At 37.2% G+C, this 16,706-nt stretch overlaps 1 protein-coding gene and 1 long non-coding RNA gene across 2 annotated transcripts; both read right to left on the bottom strand.

The window, feature by feature from the left end:
• Positions 1-8,543: 8,543 nt before the first annotated feature.
• LOC145037712 (uncharacterized) lies at positions 8,544-11,152 on the bottom strand. The gene is made up of 3 exons (XR_013678960.1): positions 9,586-11,152; positions 9,116-9,207; positions 8,544-8,923 (listed from the first exon to the last, which is right to left on the bottom strand). It is a non-coding gene; the product is annotated as an uncharacterized LOC145037712 (long non-coding RNA).
• Positions 11,153-13,389: 2,237 nt separating this feature from the next.
• On the bottom strand, positions 13,390-13,752 carry LOC145036295 (uncharacterized). The gene has a single exon (XM_078984745.1). It carries the CDS (start codon positions 13,750-13,752, stop codon positions 13,390-13,392), a length of 363 nt encoding a protein of 120 aa, XP_078840871.1.
• Positions 13,753-16,706: the final 2,954 nt, after the last annotated feature.

The following is a 16,706-nucleotide window of genomic DNA, read 5'->3' as shown; positions in this document are numbered from 1 at the left end:
TAACCTAATCAGGCTACCATACTGCTGACTAACCAGCCTTAGCATATAGCACAGTAAGCTTATACAACAAGCATATAAGGCATCCCTCCTATACCCTTAGCTTAAATCTAGCATGCAGTTCTCATAATCATATCTTATAACATAACATAACATGTATGGGTATCTTGGGGAAAACTTACTTAAGCTCGGCTGGTCACACACATCACACACCTCGTTCTTTCTCAAAACTCCTTATTTTAAATTTTTGAAAACTATTTTTCTTATAAAAATCCTTCAAGCCCTTGATTTGAGTTCATACACCCCTGAAGGTGTGCCCGAATCCCTCAAACCAAAGCGCTGATACCAACTTGTAATATCCCAAAATCGAGACCCAAATGTTTTTGCTTAATTATATTACTTATGAAAATAGTTTATGGAAAACATCATTGTTATCATTTCAAACATCAAGTCACGAATCACGAGTCTCAAAAACCATATCATCAACTAGTAAAATATAATAGTACAATCCCAGGGTTCTCAAAGCGGAAATCATGTGTGTGCGATGCGTTGCTACCCTATCGGATCCTTCCCTTTAGCTGAAGAGATACCTGAAACCAAAACTAAAAACTATAAGCACGAAGCTTAGTGAGTGCCCCCATCATACCACATACCATACAATCATACATACTGTCGGGCAATTCTGGGGTGCCTGACCTACCCATTTCAAGCCATTCTAGGGTGTTGACCTACCCATGTCAAGCCATTCTGGGGTGCTAACCTACCCGTGTCAGGCCATTCTAGAGTGCCTGTGAACCCTCCGGTCTATCTCACCCGGTCGTAAGGACTATTTCACCCCTACTACTATCACATAATAACATATCATAAACATGTTGTCATACATTTCTAGGGTGTCAGACCTACCCTTTGGTCCTAACGACCAAATCGGGGGAGTATTCCCCTCTTACTACCACTATAACATAGAACGTATCATACTGGTACATAGAACACATCAAGTAATAGAAAACCAGACAATTATCAAAAAGACAATCATCTCAACTGTAATCAACTACTAGTGGGTTGGCCTTGGTGCCTTAGACCCACTTCTACTGGAAGGTAACTCACCTCAACGTCGTGTAGTGTCTGCACTGTCCTCGGTGTGAAAATCGACTCTCCCCGACTCCTCAATCCCTACATGACAACTTTTCTAAGTTATCAATTCATACTCATAAGCCTTATAAGAGTCACTCAAATCCAAGTCAAAGTCAAAGTCAAATCCTTGGTCAAAGTCAACATCTGGTTGAACCGACTCGCTAAGTTGGCCCACCAACTTGTCGAGTCCCCATATCCTCCAAGCACCATAATCCCATCCCTACTCGTTGAGTCTAGCAAGAGCTCGACGAGTTCACCTTCAAAACAACATCGGACTATCATCAACCGACTCGCCGAGTTTATCTTCATCCGTAAAAAGGTGTTTAGTCTATGACTTGCCGAGTTCCCCTTGAACTCGCCGATTCCGTCTTCATGCGGCTGGGACATTACCTTGAACTCACCGAGTATGTTCATGCATTCGCCGAGTCCTATGATTTCCAGGTCCCTAGTGAATCTAAACAACTAGGGAACCTTTGATCTTAATATCTAGTCCGTACACAGACAGGATTTGGTGGAAAATGCACCTCGACTCGCCGAGTCCCAAGAATGACTCATTGATTCATTCATTGTTCAACACTATACAGTCAATTATAATGGGTCTTAACGCATCAAAACCATAGACCTGGCCTCCTAGGGCCCATATTATACGTAAAGCTACAAAATTTATGCACATGCATGGGGCCTTTGGCTTAAAAATCCATAAAAAGAGGTCTACAAGATGCATGGGGTGCTTATGCTAACAAAGTTGGCACCTTAATGCCATAAGGACCCCCAATAGCTCCGCATCCAAAGTGTAACTCTAAGCACACTCACAAAATCCAATTGTCGCTTCTCTAAACTCATAAAAAGGGTAGAAATGGCCCCAAATAAAAATCTAAGAGATAAATGGTCCAGGTTCCAGCTTTTTACCTTGAATAAGCTGAGAATGGAGTAAAACTTCTGGATCTCCTTGCTTCTACTTGAACTTCCAATCTTCGTCTTCTTCTCTAACTTCAAACACACACAAAAAGCACCAAAAAGGCTCAAGAATATATAACATGCTAACACATAAACATACCAGGTAGTAGCAAACCAGACAATTATCACAAAGACAATCATCTAAACTATAATCAACTACTAGTGGGTCGACCTTGGTGCCTTAGACCCACTTCTACTAGAAAGTAACTGACCTCACACTGCCGAAGTCTCTCAGACCCAACCCCAGCTGTTGGATGACAAGTTCCCGAATCGTCAACATCAAATAACACCCAATTAATAATTGGGTTCCAATACATAATCATAATTCCATGCTTGGGGTAAAAGACTACTTTACCTCAATCTTAGCTTGATACAAGCCCAAGGCCCAATCTAAAGGCCCAATAGTCAACTATGAGTCAAAGCCCAACATATGGCCCAATTTTTCGAATTGGGCGCAATCCTTTACATGGTCTCACTCTTAGGCCCAACCATTTATTCTAGTCCAACAATTGACATTCTAATGGCCCAATAACATATAATCATTAAGGCCCAAACTATGGCCCAATTTTCTAAATTGGGCCTAAGTCCTCATATGGGCCTTACCTTAAGCCCATCAACATATTACAGTCCATATGATTATTCTTGGATGGCCCATTAATAATCCAATTATCAAGGCTCAATAGAAGGCCCAACAATAAACCCAAATGAAATTAGGGTTTTCATATGAAATGACGATTAGGGTTAAGTGTCCCTACTTAACCCATTAAGGAATTAATCCATTAAGTCCCACCTGGCCTTAGGTTAATTGCAATTGGTTATTAATTAATATTTTAAGTTCATTAAATAATTCTGATGCGGTCCCGATAAGTCCCAAATTAGGGTTTCATGTCATTAGGGTTTTCCAAACCAGTATTAGCCCAATAGACCCAATAACTTGGTCCTTTGACCAATTAGGGTTCATTAGGCCCATTATGATTCCACTAAGCCTAATAAGGTTTCACTAAGCTCATTAGGGATTCATTGAGCCCATTAGGGTTTCAAGCATCCAACCCAATCAACACAACAAGGCAAATCTCACTACCACCTGACATGGCAGCTAGTGGCGGCAGCCACCACCTCACAGTGGTGGTTTTGAGTTTTCTTTCCATTCTTCTTCTTTCTAGTTACATTTTACAATGCTAAAATCAAATAATCACACACACACACACTAACACAAATACATAAAAACAACAACCTAATGGTGGCCAGCGGTGGCACACAGTGGTAACCACCACCTCCGGTTCGGATCTCCTGCCAAGAAATGCTCCTACAGCCTCATAACATCCCAATATACGAACACAAACACCATCTCATGCCCACAGCCACCTTTCACGGTGGCTAGTGGCGACAGAAAAGCATTCCCAACGACAACCACCATGGTTGGTTGCCATGGTGGTCTTCTTGTGTCTTCCAGCAAACCTTTCATCCACACACGGTCTGCAATCGGGAATCTGGATGCAACCACCCACTCGTGGTGCGCGGTGATGGTAGCAACAACCCTAGCTGCCAAAACGGTGGCTAAAGGTGGTCTTTTCGTGCTTGACATCAATGACAGCAGCAACTGGAGACTCACGAATGGCGGCATCGATGAAATAGTAGAAGAGAAACAGCGGAACAGTAACGCTACAATGGAGTGGCGACATCCATCGGAAACAGCAACAACGACACCCCCAAGCGTGTTCCCTCCGACCGTCAACTGCCATGGTGCTCCATGGCGGCCTTCGTCTTCAACAGCAGTGGTTCACATCTTTAGCGAAGTGGAACGATGCCGGTCATCTTGGATCTTCGGTGGCTTGGTCGATCGGAGAAGCAAAGGAGAATAGGGTTGTGGCCGGCAGTTGGGAGGCATAAGGGGGAAGGGTGACGGCTACTACATAAGGGAGGGTTTAGGGTTAGGGTTTGACGGATAAATAGGTTATATACCCGACTCCACTTAGAAGTTTTCCATAATGGCAACAACAGTCCCTATATGCCCCTATTCTTTCAAATGTAATCCAATATTTACTCTTTCAACCCAATCCATGGAAATCCCTTACAAATTAAGTCCCATAAATTACCAAAAAGCCCCCATCTTCTAAAATTGTGACAATTAGCCCTTAGAGACCATCCGTTGATAAATAATTGTTTATTTTAGGGCTAGTATTCGCTCATTAATTCGTTTATTTATTTATTAAATAAACGAAGTGTAACAGAAAGAAGGTGGGGCTTGATAAATTTGTTATTGGTAAGGGAGGGGGGGGGGGAGAGAGAGAGAGAGAGAGAGAGAGAGAGAGAGAGAGAGAGAGAGAGAGAGAGAGAAAGAGAAAGAGAGGGGGGGGGGAGAGAGAGAGAGAGAGAGAGAGAGAGAGAGAGAGAGAGATTGTTTGTGTGTGTGAGTGGGTGGTATTTTCTTTTTGTTTTTTTTTTTAATTTATGCAATAAATGAAAAATAATAAAATAAAATATATAGGCTAAATCAGTCATTTTAAGTTTTTTTCAAAAACATTTGGATCAACCTACGATAGAATTCTCTTTTTGGACTAGTGGTGCAACTACAAAACATTTTTTACCAAACATTCAATTTTTGACATACCATAAAAACCACATTGTTTTGTCTAATAATAATAATAATAATAATAATAATAATAATAATAATAATAATAAACATTCAATTTTGAAAGTTTTTTTATTACGGTTAAAAGTATAATGATAACTAGTTACGAGTTCGGTACACCGTACACATCCAATTTTGAAAATGATTTTATAATAGCTAAAATACATTTAATTTAAATCACAGTATCATATTTTTGCATTATATATTTATCAACCACACAAGAATTGAATCTTTAACATTTTAGGATTAAAGCATTTTTTTCAAACACTTAATAACCTCATACCAAAGTATTTTTGGTAATTATTGACGGTTAATTTTAGCTACGGATTAATAAGGGACAATGGGACACACCAATAATAATAATAATAATAATAATAATAATAATAATAATAATAATAATAATAATAATAACATTCATTTGTTTTCGCAGCAAATTTTAGATATTTTTTAATAGGAAAAATGATACTGTAGTCATATAAACTTGAGTTTTGCTTTAAAAGATCATTTATTTATCGTAATCTAAAGATTTAAATCAACCATTACCGGTTAAATTGGTCGCTCTACCTAGCATAACCACTAGGAAACCCAAATCTACTTTTGTCACTATATGTCGGTACACTACACTTTTCCCCGATCTTTATCCTCGATTCCCCATCAACTCTCCAACAAAATTCGTCAGAAATCTCGCGCCTTGTTAGCCTCCACTGCTAATGCCCTATTAGACAACTTAATCCACCTCAAAAAGAACTATCAAACGTTCCCAAAACAATTGTCGAGTTAAAACAATTATCGAGTTGTTTCTGATAGGAATGTCCAAAACATCCGAAAATCGAAAAACCAAAAATCCAAGCTGATATTTAGATTAACGGACCAGAAATTTTTGATATTTTCAGTTTGGTGGCTAACCAAACAGCTAAAATATCTGTTTTTCAATTTGTTTATTATTATTATTATTTTTTTTTTGCCATGGACGATTAACCGAACAACCGAAATTTTATTGTCTTAATAATTTATTCAAAATAAGATGTGCAAATTGCAATAGAATAATATATTAATGTTCACTATAACATATGCAAATTGCAACAAATTTTAAATTCAAATAAAAATGACATTATTAATATATTAGACTAATAACATATCAATTTTTATTAGTAACTAATACTACCATTCAATTTAAACAACCACGTTTATCAGATATTGCGTCCAATAAATTATGATAATTACGAGAACAAATAAATAATTTTGATGATCTTTCATTAAAGTTTAAATATATATATTCCTTGTTTTTGTTTTTATTAAAGATTGTAGCCAATTATTATCCTTGTTTTGAATATTAACGGTTAAGGTTTTTAGTTTCGAAAAACATTTATTAATTCGTAGATGGTTAATAGGTTAACCGTCACGGAATAACCTAACCAGGAAAATAGGTTAACCGTCACGGAATAACCTAACCAGGAAAATAGGTTAACCGAAAACAGGTTGATTGAATTTTTCGGTTTAGGTTTATGTTTAAGAAATTAACGAACCGATAGTATCATTTAACATTCTGAAGTATGATTTTGGTTCCGTTAACCATCCAGAACACCCCTACTTGATGACAACTTTGGGCATTTCTTACAAGTTGCAAAGAAAAATGTCGATTTTCTTAAGAAGAATTGCATCAATTGGACGTGTGAAGCTCTTGGTTTTTCGGAGAATTCCCGTATTTGAAGCAAACAATGTAAGTTAAATTTTGGATTTTTCTTGGGAATTTTGGAAAATATGCTTAAAGAGAACCCATATTTGAGAAATTATCTCTTAGGTCATGATTTTATGGTTTAATCTTTTGTGGAATGGAGTTTCTGCAACAACAAAAAGGAAATGGGTGTGGTTGCCATGTTTTGTGGATGACTGCCCTTGAGGGGTATGTACCAGAGGCGGACAAAAGAATTTGCCGAAGTGGGGTCAAAAAAAAATTTGTAACTTTTTATGTGGGAAAATATTTTTGAATAGTCAAAATATATAATTTTGAAGGATTAGAATATAATACTTTTTGAAAAAAGCAACTATTCGTTAGTTAGTTATTATTATTATTATTATTATTATTATTATTATTATTATTATTATTATTATTATTATGGGAGCAGTTGCCCCCATTATAGAACTACCATAGATATGTACTAGATGTATGATTTTGGGAAGAAGATGAAAAAGAACGGGAATGTTAAATGGGGTGGGGAAGGCCAACTTAATGACATATTGCTATATCATTAATAACAAGGAAAGAATAATCAGGTTATCCTTTTTTTTTTAAGTGACCTTTTTATCAAATAAAAATAGACTTTAAGCCTCTAGACTACAAACAAAAATTATTAGGGACCTTTTAAACAAAACGCAAATGTTTGTAGCGCAAGAATATTAGAGCATCAGCAATACATAGTTTAGTAGAGGAATTGAATGAGGTATCATGTCTAATTGGTATTCAATGGATTAAACTCTATTATTGTGGGATGTCATGTTGATATTAAAAGGATATGGAGTTCAATAGTCGTTGAACTCTTAAATAAGAAAAATGGAACCTTTTAACTATTAGATATATATATATTCCATTAAACATTGTTAAATTAAATGTATTGTAGAAAAATTAATGTAGATTTATATGGTAAGTAAAATGATGATGTGTCAATCCATTAAACTCTAATAAGTTTAATGCCTTCTGGATGCTCTTATTTTCCCATTTAAATATCATCTCTAATTCATGTGTAATTGTAACATTTTGTAACGGAGATCCATCACAAATGCAGGAAATAGCAACAGATATTTGTCTCCATCACCAAAATAAGTGTGTCCGTATTTTTTAATTTTCTTTTTTGAAATGGAGTTATATGACCTTTGACCTTCTTTTCAAATCATCAATTGATTTCAAAGCTTTAGAAGACGCAACAATGATTTCTCCTCTATCTTTTTTCTTGGTGTCTTTATTTATCATCTTAATTGAAGACTTAGACTTTACTTTGTCTTACTTTCTTCTTGTCTTCCTTATAATAATAATGCAAGACTTAAGACTTTAATTAGCTTTCTTCTTGTTGTATTTCCTTATAATCATAATGGAAACCTTGAACTTTGATCGATTTTGAGCAAGAGTGCTCCAACATGTTAAGCAACTAATGTAGAATATTGTGAATATGATGTATGTTGTAGTTGAATACAAAAACGACAGTAGTTGTTTAACAACTATAAAGAAGAGAATCAAATTGATTCCTTGTTTAAGATCAACTTTAAGTTTTGATATTGGTTTCTGTTGTGTCACCTTTTAAATAGATCCCACATAAATACCAACGATTTTGTCATCATTTAGATACACCTATTTTCATAATTATTCTTAATGACCACAAGCATTCAAACTTGTGACATATTATTGGGCATAATTTCTCTTGGAATCACTTAGACTAGTGGTGCACAAAGGGACTGCTTTTTTACGGCCCAACCGAACAATACAATAATAACCGGTTCAACTAAAACCGAACTAGTTTTAAAAAAAATTGCAAATCAGTTTTTAAACCGAAATTAACCAGTTTTTTCACTAGCTTTCACTTAAAAAAACAATCAAACCGGTTAGGTTTTAACCGGAAAAAAAAAACCGAACTGGTTTTAACCGGCCTTTGTGCACCTCTAACCTAAGACTAAACAAGTCTATTTTTCAAAATAAGACTACACCATTGTCAATTATTCTAGAGGGCAATCAAAACCCATGCCTTTAATACCACTTTATTGTAAAGACAGGAAACAACCAAGATTTCACAAGAGCATAAGAATCTTTACTTATTTTTCAAAATGAAATATTACAATGGCTTATATATGACTCTAAAAAATATTACATCTTAAATATCGCTTCCACATGCTTTAGTTGTACACACGTTAGAATTCAAATTCAAGATTGAACATCGCATTGGTCTTCGGGCACCCAATGAAGTATGCCCCTTTTCTACACCAATTTGATCTCAAAGTCATAGATATTCTATAAAAAAAAAAAAAAGAATAACTTAATTTACAACTCTTTGAACAACAAAATTCATTTCTTGTACTCGCGGAGTCAAAATTATCTATCAGGCTCCAACTCCATATCTGGATCGACTAGCTCAAGAACATGAACATAACCATGCTCATTCCAAGAGAACATTGGTTAGGACAAATGAGTATGTTGCAATAACCACATGAAACAAGGTGCTGCAAAAATTAAAAGCATAAGTAACCCAACATCAACTTTTAAATAATACATCAAGATCGCATGATGACTCTAGGAAATACTACAACTTCAGCCAACAAATTTTTTGAGATTAAGGGAGTATATGTCTTATGAGTCATGAACTTATCTACTTTACACTTATAATTTGCCAAACACAGTTATACAAAACAAACCTTGTGGGCACCCAATGAATCAGGCACACGTAGAGTATGAAGGTGAATTAATCAACTGTATCAGTAACCCCAGATTTCTATATCAACCTGCCCTGCAATATACAAATATAGAAGATAATCTTACCATAACAGAATCATAATAAATGGTTGTTGAATCTCTTATAGGTCATATGAAATAGGTGTAGCGGTGTAACTTTTGATGTCCTTTGCAAGAAAATATTTGGTTCTTCGATGTTTTAACCCAATTCCAAAGCATATTAGATCTTATGATTTGGATTTCGGAAATTAAATGAGATGAGTTGTCAAGATCATCTCTATGAAAACTTGAGTAAGAAAAAGAGCATTACTTTTTGGATGATTGGTAAAAAGATAAATTGTTAAAAGCATCTCCATTTGATAAAAAACAAATAAGTACATCAAACATAATATATACAAAGGATTATATTATGTTGGAAATATATACAACTTACTTGATATCCAAGTGCATTTTCAAGCATTCTCACAATATCTTTCAATCTTCCATGATCTGTCTTCAAGCTTCAAAAAGCTATTGCTTAAATATTCCTCAAGGTTTTATGGTTTATTTAATCTCTTATATTACCAAAACTAATTGTATTAACTTTGTTTAGGTAATAGTATCATCCCGCCATTCATGTTCAACGACGGTCATCATTGTTGCCTATACACAACCTCCCACCCCACACACACACACCGTGTTGTAAACCATACACATAGTGCTTTAAACAACACCACACAAAAAGAGTAAACATCCTACTTTATGTGAAAAACAAGGCTTACAAATATTATTAATCACAATATCCATTTACACCAATGGTGGAGGTGAAAATAAATGTGAACTTGTTAGCCGGAGCAATTTTGGACAAGTAGAATCTGTGAAGATATTGGCATGCCAATATCCCCTTTAATAGGATATTGAAACTTTTAACATCAAAGTGCCATACTCTAAGTTAGGTCCTGGTGGAAACATGAAGGTATGCTAGTCCACGAGGAATCCTAATTGTATTGAGATGCAAGTCTAGACTTATTTTAGATTCATACTCGTACACAATTAGATGCATACTCATACACAACAATCTTCTAAACCCTCGTATCACCAAACCTCCAAAACATGAATCACATTTGCATGTTTGTATATCGAAGGCTTTACATGTCCTTCCAGTATTTAGTATTGTTGAAATATAAGCTCTTTGGTCTACCAATATATATCTAATAGGATATTTAAACTCTTGATATCATGGTGTAATACTCTTAAGTTGGGTTTCGACCAAATTATGAAGGTAGTCTAATCCACGAGCCATCCTAATGCATATTGTCAAACATTTGATCCAAGTTAGATCATTGCTCTTAAGATGCAATTCTAAACTTCTCTTACAAAATGATTGAGATGCGTAATCATAAACTAGGTTTTTCTTATCACTCTCATCGCAAAACCTTAAAACAAGAACCAAATTTTCATATCTGTCAAAAGAAAGCTTTCTGATTTCCTTCCAAAACTCAAGGTTTAGTTGCCCAAATGCATTGTCTAGACGATTAAAAGCAACTACGGACTGCCCCTTCCAATGGACAACTTCTCCATAATATACATCCCCAAATCCTCCTTCCCTGGTACAAATATTAGTAGCAAAGTTGTTGATTGCATATTTTATGGATTTGAATGTTATTTTGAGGTGTTCAAATTCCATTATATGAGACATCTTTAGATGCTCGAACAAAAAAAAGGACACCATATTACAAACTTTAAAGCATCAATCGATTAGCAAGAAGAAATATATCTACAAGTTCACCAGATCTATAAGCCACCGGTCAGTAGCAGTTGTAAACAATTACAACCCAAATCAACTTAGGCACTATTTGTCTATTGTATTTTCTTTTGACAGATATGAAAATTTGAACAAGTTACCAGATGTGAAATATAATTATAGGAGCCGCCAGGTCACTGTCGTCACCGTAGCAGCAACTCACAGTTGCCAATTGTGGTAGAGTCTCGTAGAGCGAGTTGAAACTTTTAAAGAGTTGTTTCTTGAAGTTTCGTTCTCTAAAATATTTCTTTTGAGTTTTTATTTTTATTTTTTTTTCTTTTGATTTAATTACAAAAATGTCTCCTGTGCATTTCATAATTTTGATCCAAAGTTTTTTTTTTCTTTTTAATCATTAAAATAATTGTTGTTATGGTAATCAAATAACTTTATTACTTTTCAACCAAATACATTTTTCAATTGTAAACTTATAGATATAGTCCTCGAGATCCGATTTTAGTTTTAAAAATTTTATAATATTTTCTTTTTCATTTATTATTTATAATTAAAAAGATTAATCTATTTTAATACACATTTCCCTTTAAAATCGATAAGAATATCGCAAAGCACACATCATGGTGAGTGAAATTGCATTTTGGTACTACGGTGAACACCACACCTACGTGGGATGTAGTGTCCATCTTGTAAAAAAACATATAGACATTATATATATATATATATATATATATATATATATATATATATATATATATATATATATATATATGAGAGAGAGAGAGAGAGAGATGAAGGATCAATTGAGAACTTATAGTTTCCTGAGAACCCAAAAACTAAACAAGGATCGTTTGATCAAAATGATAGAAGACTGAGATGCTATGTGACATTTTTGTAAATACTTTAGAAAAAATAATACATGGGGGTATCTTCATGAAATTAATCAAGGGACATTTTAGGGATCATATCCCAGATAAAATTCACGTCAAACTCATTCTCTCCTCTCTCTCTCTTTCTTTCTCTCTCTCTCTCTCTCTCTCTCTCTCTCTCTCTCTCTCTCTCTCTCTCTCTCTCCTTGACGACGAGTGATTCACGATCTGTCCACCTCCTTCAAACGTCATTCTTCTCTGATGCTCGCAACAAACTTCTTCTCCGTCGATATATCCTTGTCGATCCTTCATCGATCCAGTTTCCCAAAAAAGGCCTGGAATTTGGAATCATCGCCATCCACACACCAATGAACGAGATATCTTCTTTCTTCCTTCTATCATCCAAAGAGTGTTGTCTCCTCACTTACGTTCTTCCTCGTCTTCTCCTAATCGACCCAGATTTCGTAGTGGTTATTACTAATCAATGTGAAATCTGTAATACTCCAACAATCTAGGTTTTATTGTCGCTGATCAATAACAGTTCATCCTTCATTCTTGTAATATCTGAATTGATCGTGGTTTGCATACAAATCTATTTTGTTGAGTTCTTTCTAGCCTTCAGCTATTTCCTTCACATCAACCTAGACTTCATATGTTGAATGTGTATTCTGGTAAAAAAAAGAGGGAGAAGAAAAATGCACCAAATGTGCTTAATGATATGCATGAAAGAAAAATACCACAAATATTGAAGTACAACATCACCTACATATTCATGTTGACTTTCTACGCTCCACCTCCGGTAATCTACACTTTCTCAGTTGTTATTTCCAGTTTCCCCTTAAGTTTTAGATAGTTACACCCTTAATGTTTGGTTAATATTAAACTGATTATATGATAATGTCTCCATTCACTTACTTGATTGGGGTTACATAAGTAAAGTGATTGTTGAATCTTTAACTTTCAGAGTACATCAGGAAACAAAGCAAAGGAGAATCTTGCTGCAGCTACAGGTGTTGTGAAGGTCTATCAACATTCAGTGTTTTGTTGGTAATCAATAATTGTTTTTTTCACTAGTTTTTATTAGAGATCACTGATATGTGTTATTTTTCATCTAAATTTATACAATGAAGATATCCTACAATCAATGAAGGCTTCCAATCCGGTGACCTGTTAGTCCGATATCTTCAAAGGTTGAAAGTTAGAGATTGTGAGGTTCAAAATTTGAATATTTTTAAGGTATGTTAGTTTCTTCAATTTTTTATATGAATTCTTCTTTGATTGTGACAGGTACTGCTTATTCGTGTTTAATTTTCTTAATCTGAAGATTTTCTTTGGTCAAAATTTCTTTAATTTGGTAAATTTGTCACAAAACAGTTAATAATTTCTTTTAGCTTAAACTACTCTATTTTATTGTTAATCTCAACTAAGAAACCTGAAAAAGTTGAATAGCTTATATAATGGTTTATGGAAGTTGGGTGACTTTAGTAACTACATCATCATTTATAGTATTTAGTTTATTTAAGTCTGACAGTTGGGACGTTACAATTATCCCCAACTTATTTTAGACTTTGTCCTCGAAGTCTGTTGTGATGAATAACTCTGGGTAATGCTCTCGCATCTCCGCCTCCAGCTCTCATGTCCACTCAGATCCCCTCCGATGCTCCCATTGTACATTCACCAACTTAACCTCCTTGTTTCGCAGGACTTTCACTTTCCTTTTCAAAATAGCCACCGGCCTCTCAACGTAATTTATGTGCTCATCAACTTGAATGTCATCCAATGGTACCACTTCCTCTGAGTCCAGAATGCACTTTCGTAATTGTGAAACCTGAAAGGTGCTTTGAATCTGAATGCTCTTATCTGGTAATTCCAGCATGTATGCCACTTTACCAATCCTGGCAACGACCCTGAACGGACCAATATAGCAGGGACCCAACTTTCTCCTTTTTCTGAAACGAATCACGCCCTTCCATGGTGACACCTTCAAGAGCACCATTTTATCAACCTGAAACTCTAAATCCGATCGGCGTCTGTCAGCGTAACTCTTTTGCCAACTCTGAGCGGTTTGCAGCCGCTATTTGATCTGCTGAATCTTTTCGCTAGTCTGCAAAACTACCTCCGTCTGACCCATTACCTTGTGTCCAACCTCACCCGAACAGATTGGGATTCTACATCTTGATCCATACAATAGCTCAAAAGGTGGGGCGCCAATACAAGAATGATAGTTGTTGTTGTAAGCAAGTTATGCAAGAGGTAGGTGGGAATACCAACTCCCTACAAAATCAATGACACACACCCTCAACATATCCTCGAGGGTCTGAATGGTCCGCTCACTCTGCCCATCGGTCTAAGGATGAAATGTTGTACTAAAGTGTAGCCGTTTGCCCGGTTCCTCGTGGAACTTCTGATAGAAATGGGAAGTAAAATTGACATCCCGGTTGGAAACAATGGAAACCGGTACCCTGTAATGATATACGATCTCCTGAACATACACATCGGCCATTTTCTCAGCCAAAGAACTTTCCCAAACAGCCAAGAAGTGAGCACTCTTGCTCCATCGATATATAATAACCTATATAGCATCAAATCCCTTCGCCGTCTTCGGAAACTTAGTAATGAAATCCAACGATATTTGCTTTCATTTCCACATGGGAATCTCCAAGGGCTGTAACAAACCATGCGGTCTTTGATGCTCGGCCTTGACCATCCTACAAGTCAGGCACCTCTCGACATACCCAGTGATTTCTCGCTTCATACACAGCAACCAGTAACTCAAACTCAGGTCTCTGAACATCTTGGTGGCCCCTAGGTGAATGGAGAAATGAGGCTTTTGAGCCTCCTCCAAAATTGTCTGTTTGATTCCCCTAGACATTGGCACCCATACACGACCATAACAGGTTATCAATCCCTGTCTATCCTGCACAAACTGGGTGCTTTCACCCTTAATCCTTTCCTTCTTCCAATTCTCTGGTCTCATACCCTCAACCTGTGCGTCCCTAATCAAACTCACAATTGGAGGATTCATGGCTATCCTCATAAATCTCGTTCGGGTGGAACACCCCACTACCTTGCGGCTCAAGGCGTCCACCACTACATTCGCTTTACCAGGGTGGTAAAGGATCTCACAATCATAGTCGTTGACTACATCCAGCCACCTGTGCTACCTCATATTCAGGTTGGGCTGGTCCTTGATGTGCCTCAAACTCTTGTGATCCGTATATATGGTACAATGGACCCCATATAGATAATGTCTCCATAACTTGAGGGAAAATACCACCACCCCCAACTCCAAATCATGAGTAGGATACCTAGTCTCATGTGGCTTCAACTGTCGTGATGCATAAGCAATCACCCGCCCCCTTTGCATGAGGACCGCTCCTAAACCTGTGATGGATGCATCACATAATACCACGAAGTCTTCAACTCCTTCAAGGAGGGTCAACACTGGAGCTTCACACAAACGCTACATGAGGGTCTCAAACGCCCTCTGCTGCTCGGGGCCCCACCGGAAATCCACCCCCTTCCTCGTCAGACGAGTGAGAGGTACCACAATCTTGGAAAAATCTTGTATAAACCTCCAGTAGTACCCTGCCAATCCCAAGAAGCTTCTGATATCTGAGGGAAATTTTGGAATCTTCCACTGCATAACCACCTCGATTTTGGACGGATCGACCAAAATCCCCTCCTCATTAATGGGGTGTCCAAGGAACTGGAACTCTCGCAACCAAAACTCACACTTTGAGAACTTGGCATAAATCCGTTCTCGCCTCAAAACTCGTAATAACTCCCGCAGATTCTCTTCGTGCTGATCCTTAATCTTGGAATACACCAAGATATCATCTATGAATACAATAACCGAGTGATCGAGCATCGACCTACAGACTCAGTTCATCAGATCCATAAACATTGATGGTGCGTTGGTGAGCCCAAATGGCATCATTGCGAACTCGTAATGGCCATAGCAAGTCCGAAATGCGGTCTTCTCCATGTCGTCCTCTCTCACCCTGACCTAGTAATATATGGATCTCAAGTCGATCTACGAAAACCAAAATGCACCCTGCAACTGATCGAAGAGGTCATCTATCCTCGAGAGTGGATAACGGTTTTTCACCGTTAACTTGTTCAACTCCCTATAATAGATGCACATCTGGTACAAACCGTCCTTCTTCCTGACGAAAAGGATCAGTGATCCCCATGGAGAACTACTCGGATGAATGAACTGCTTACCCAACAAATCCTGCAACTGAGATGACAACTCATGCATCTCTGGCGGTGCCAATCAGTACGACACCATAGTGATAGGGGCCGCACCTGACACAAGATCAATCCTGAACTCAACCTGCCACTCCGGAGGCACTCCGGGTAACTCCTCCGGAAACACGTCAGCAAATTCTCTAACCACTGGGACCTCTGAAACTGAATTCTGGTCCCTGACCCGCGTATCCACTGCATACGCTAAGTAACCAGTGCACCCGTGTTGAATATACTGTCGAGTCCTGGCTGCTGGCTGGTGCCCTCACCATATACCACTAGTTTTCCCCCACTTGGATTCGAACTACAACCCACTACCCTTCACAATCAATCATGGCACCAAAACGACTGAGCCAATCCATCCCCACAATCACACATACTTCCCCTATGGGAATAGGAATCAAATCTATCGGGAAGGATACCCCGAAAATCTCTAACTCACAACCCTGGTAGACCGAAGTAGCAGAAACCCCACGTTCGTTGGCGATAGAAACTCGCAACGGACACTCAAGTTCACCTACTGGCACACTGAACCCCTTACCCAAAGTCTAAGATACGAATGATCGACTTGCCCCCGAGTCGAATAAAACCCACGCTGGCAAGGAGTTTACGAAAAATGTACCAAAACATAGGTATAAATGATAAGCATAACACAAATATAACGACCGAAATAAGAGATAGAAACATACCAGCAGCCAC

This window comes from Lactuca saligna, chromosome 3, assembly GCF_052625555.1.
Source record: "Lactuca saligna cultivar CGN05327 chromosome 3, ASM5262555v1, whole genome shotgun sequence".
NCBI lineage: Eukaryota > Viridiplantae > Streptophyta > Magnoliopsida > Asterales > Asteraceae > Lactuca > Lactuca saligna.
Note: the sequence above shows the minus strand (reverse complement) of the source record. Positions and strands in the feature narration are given on the sequence as shown.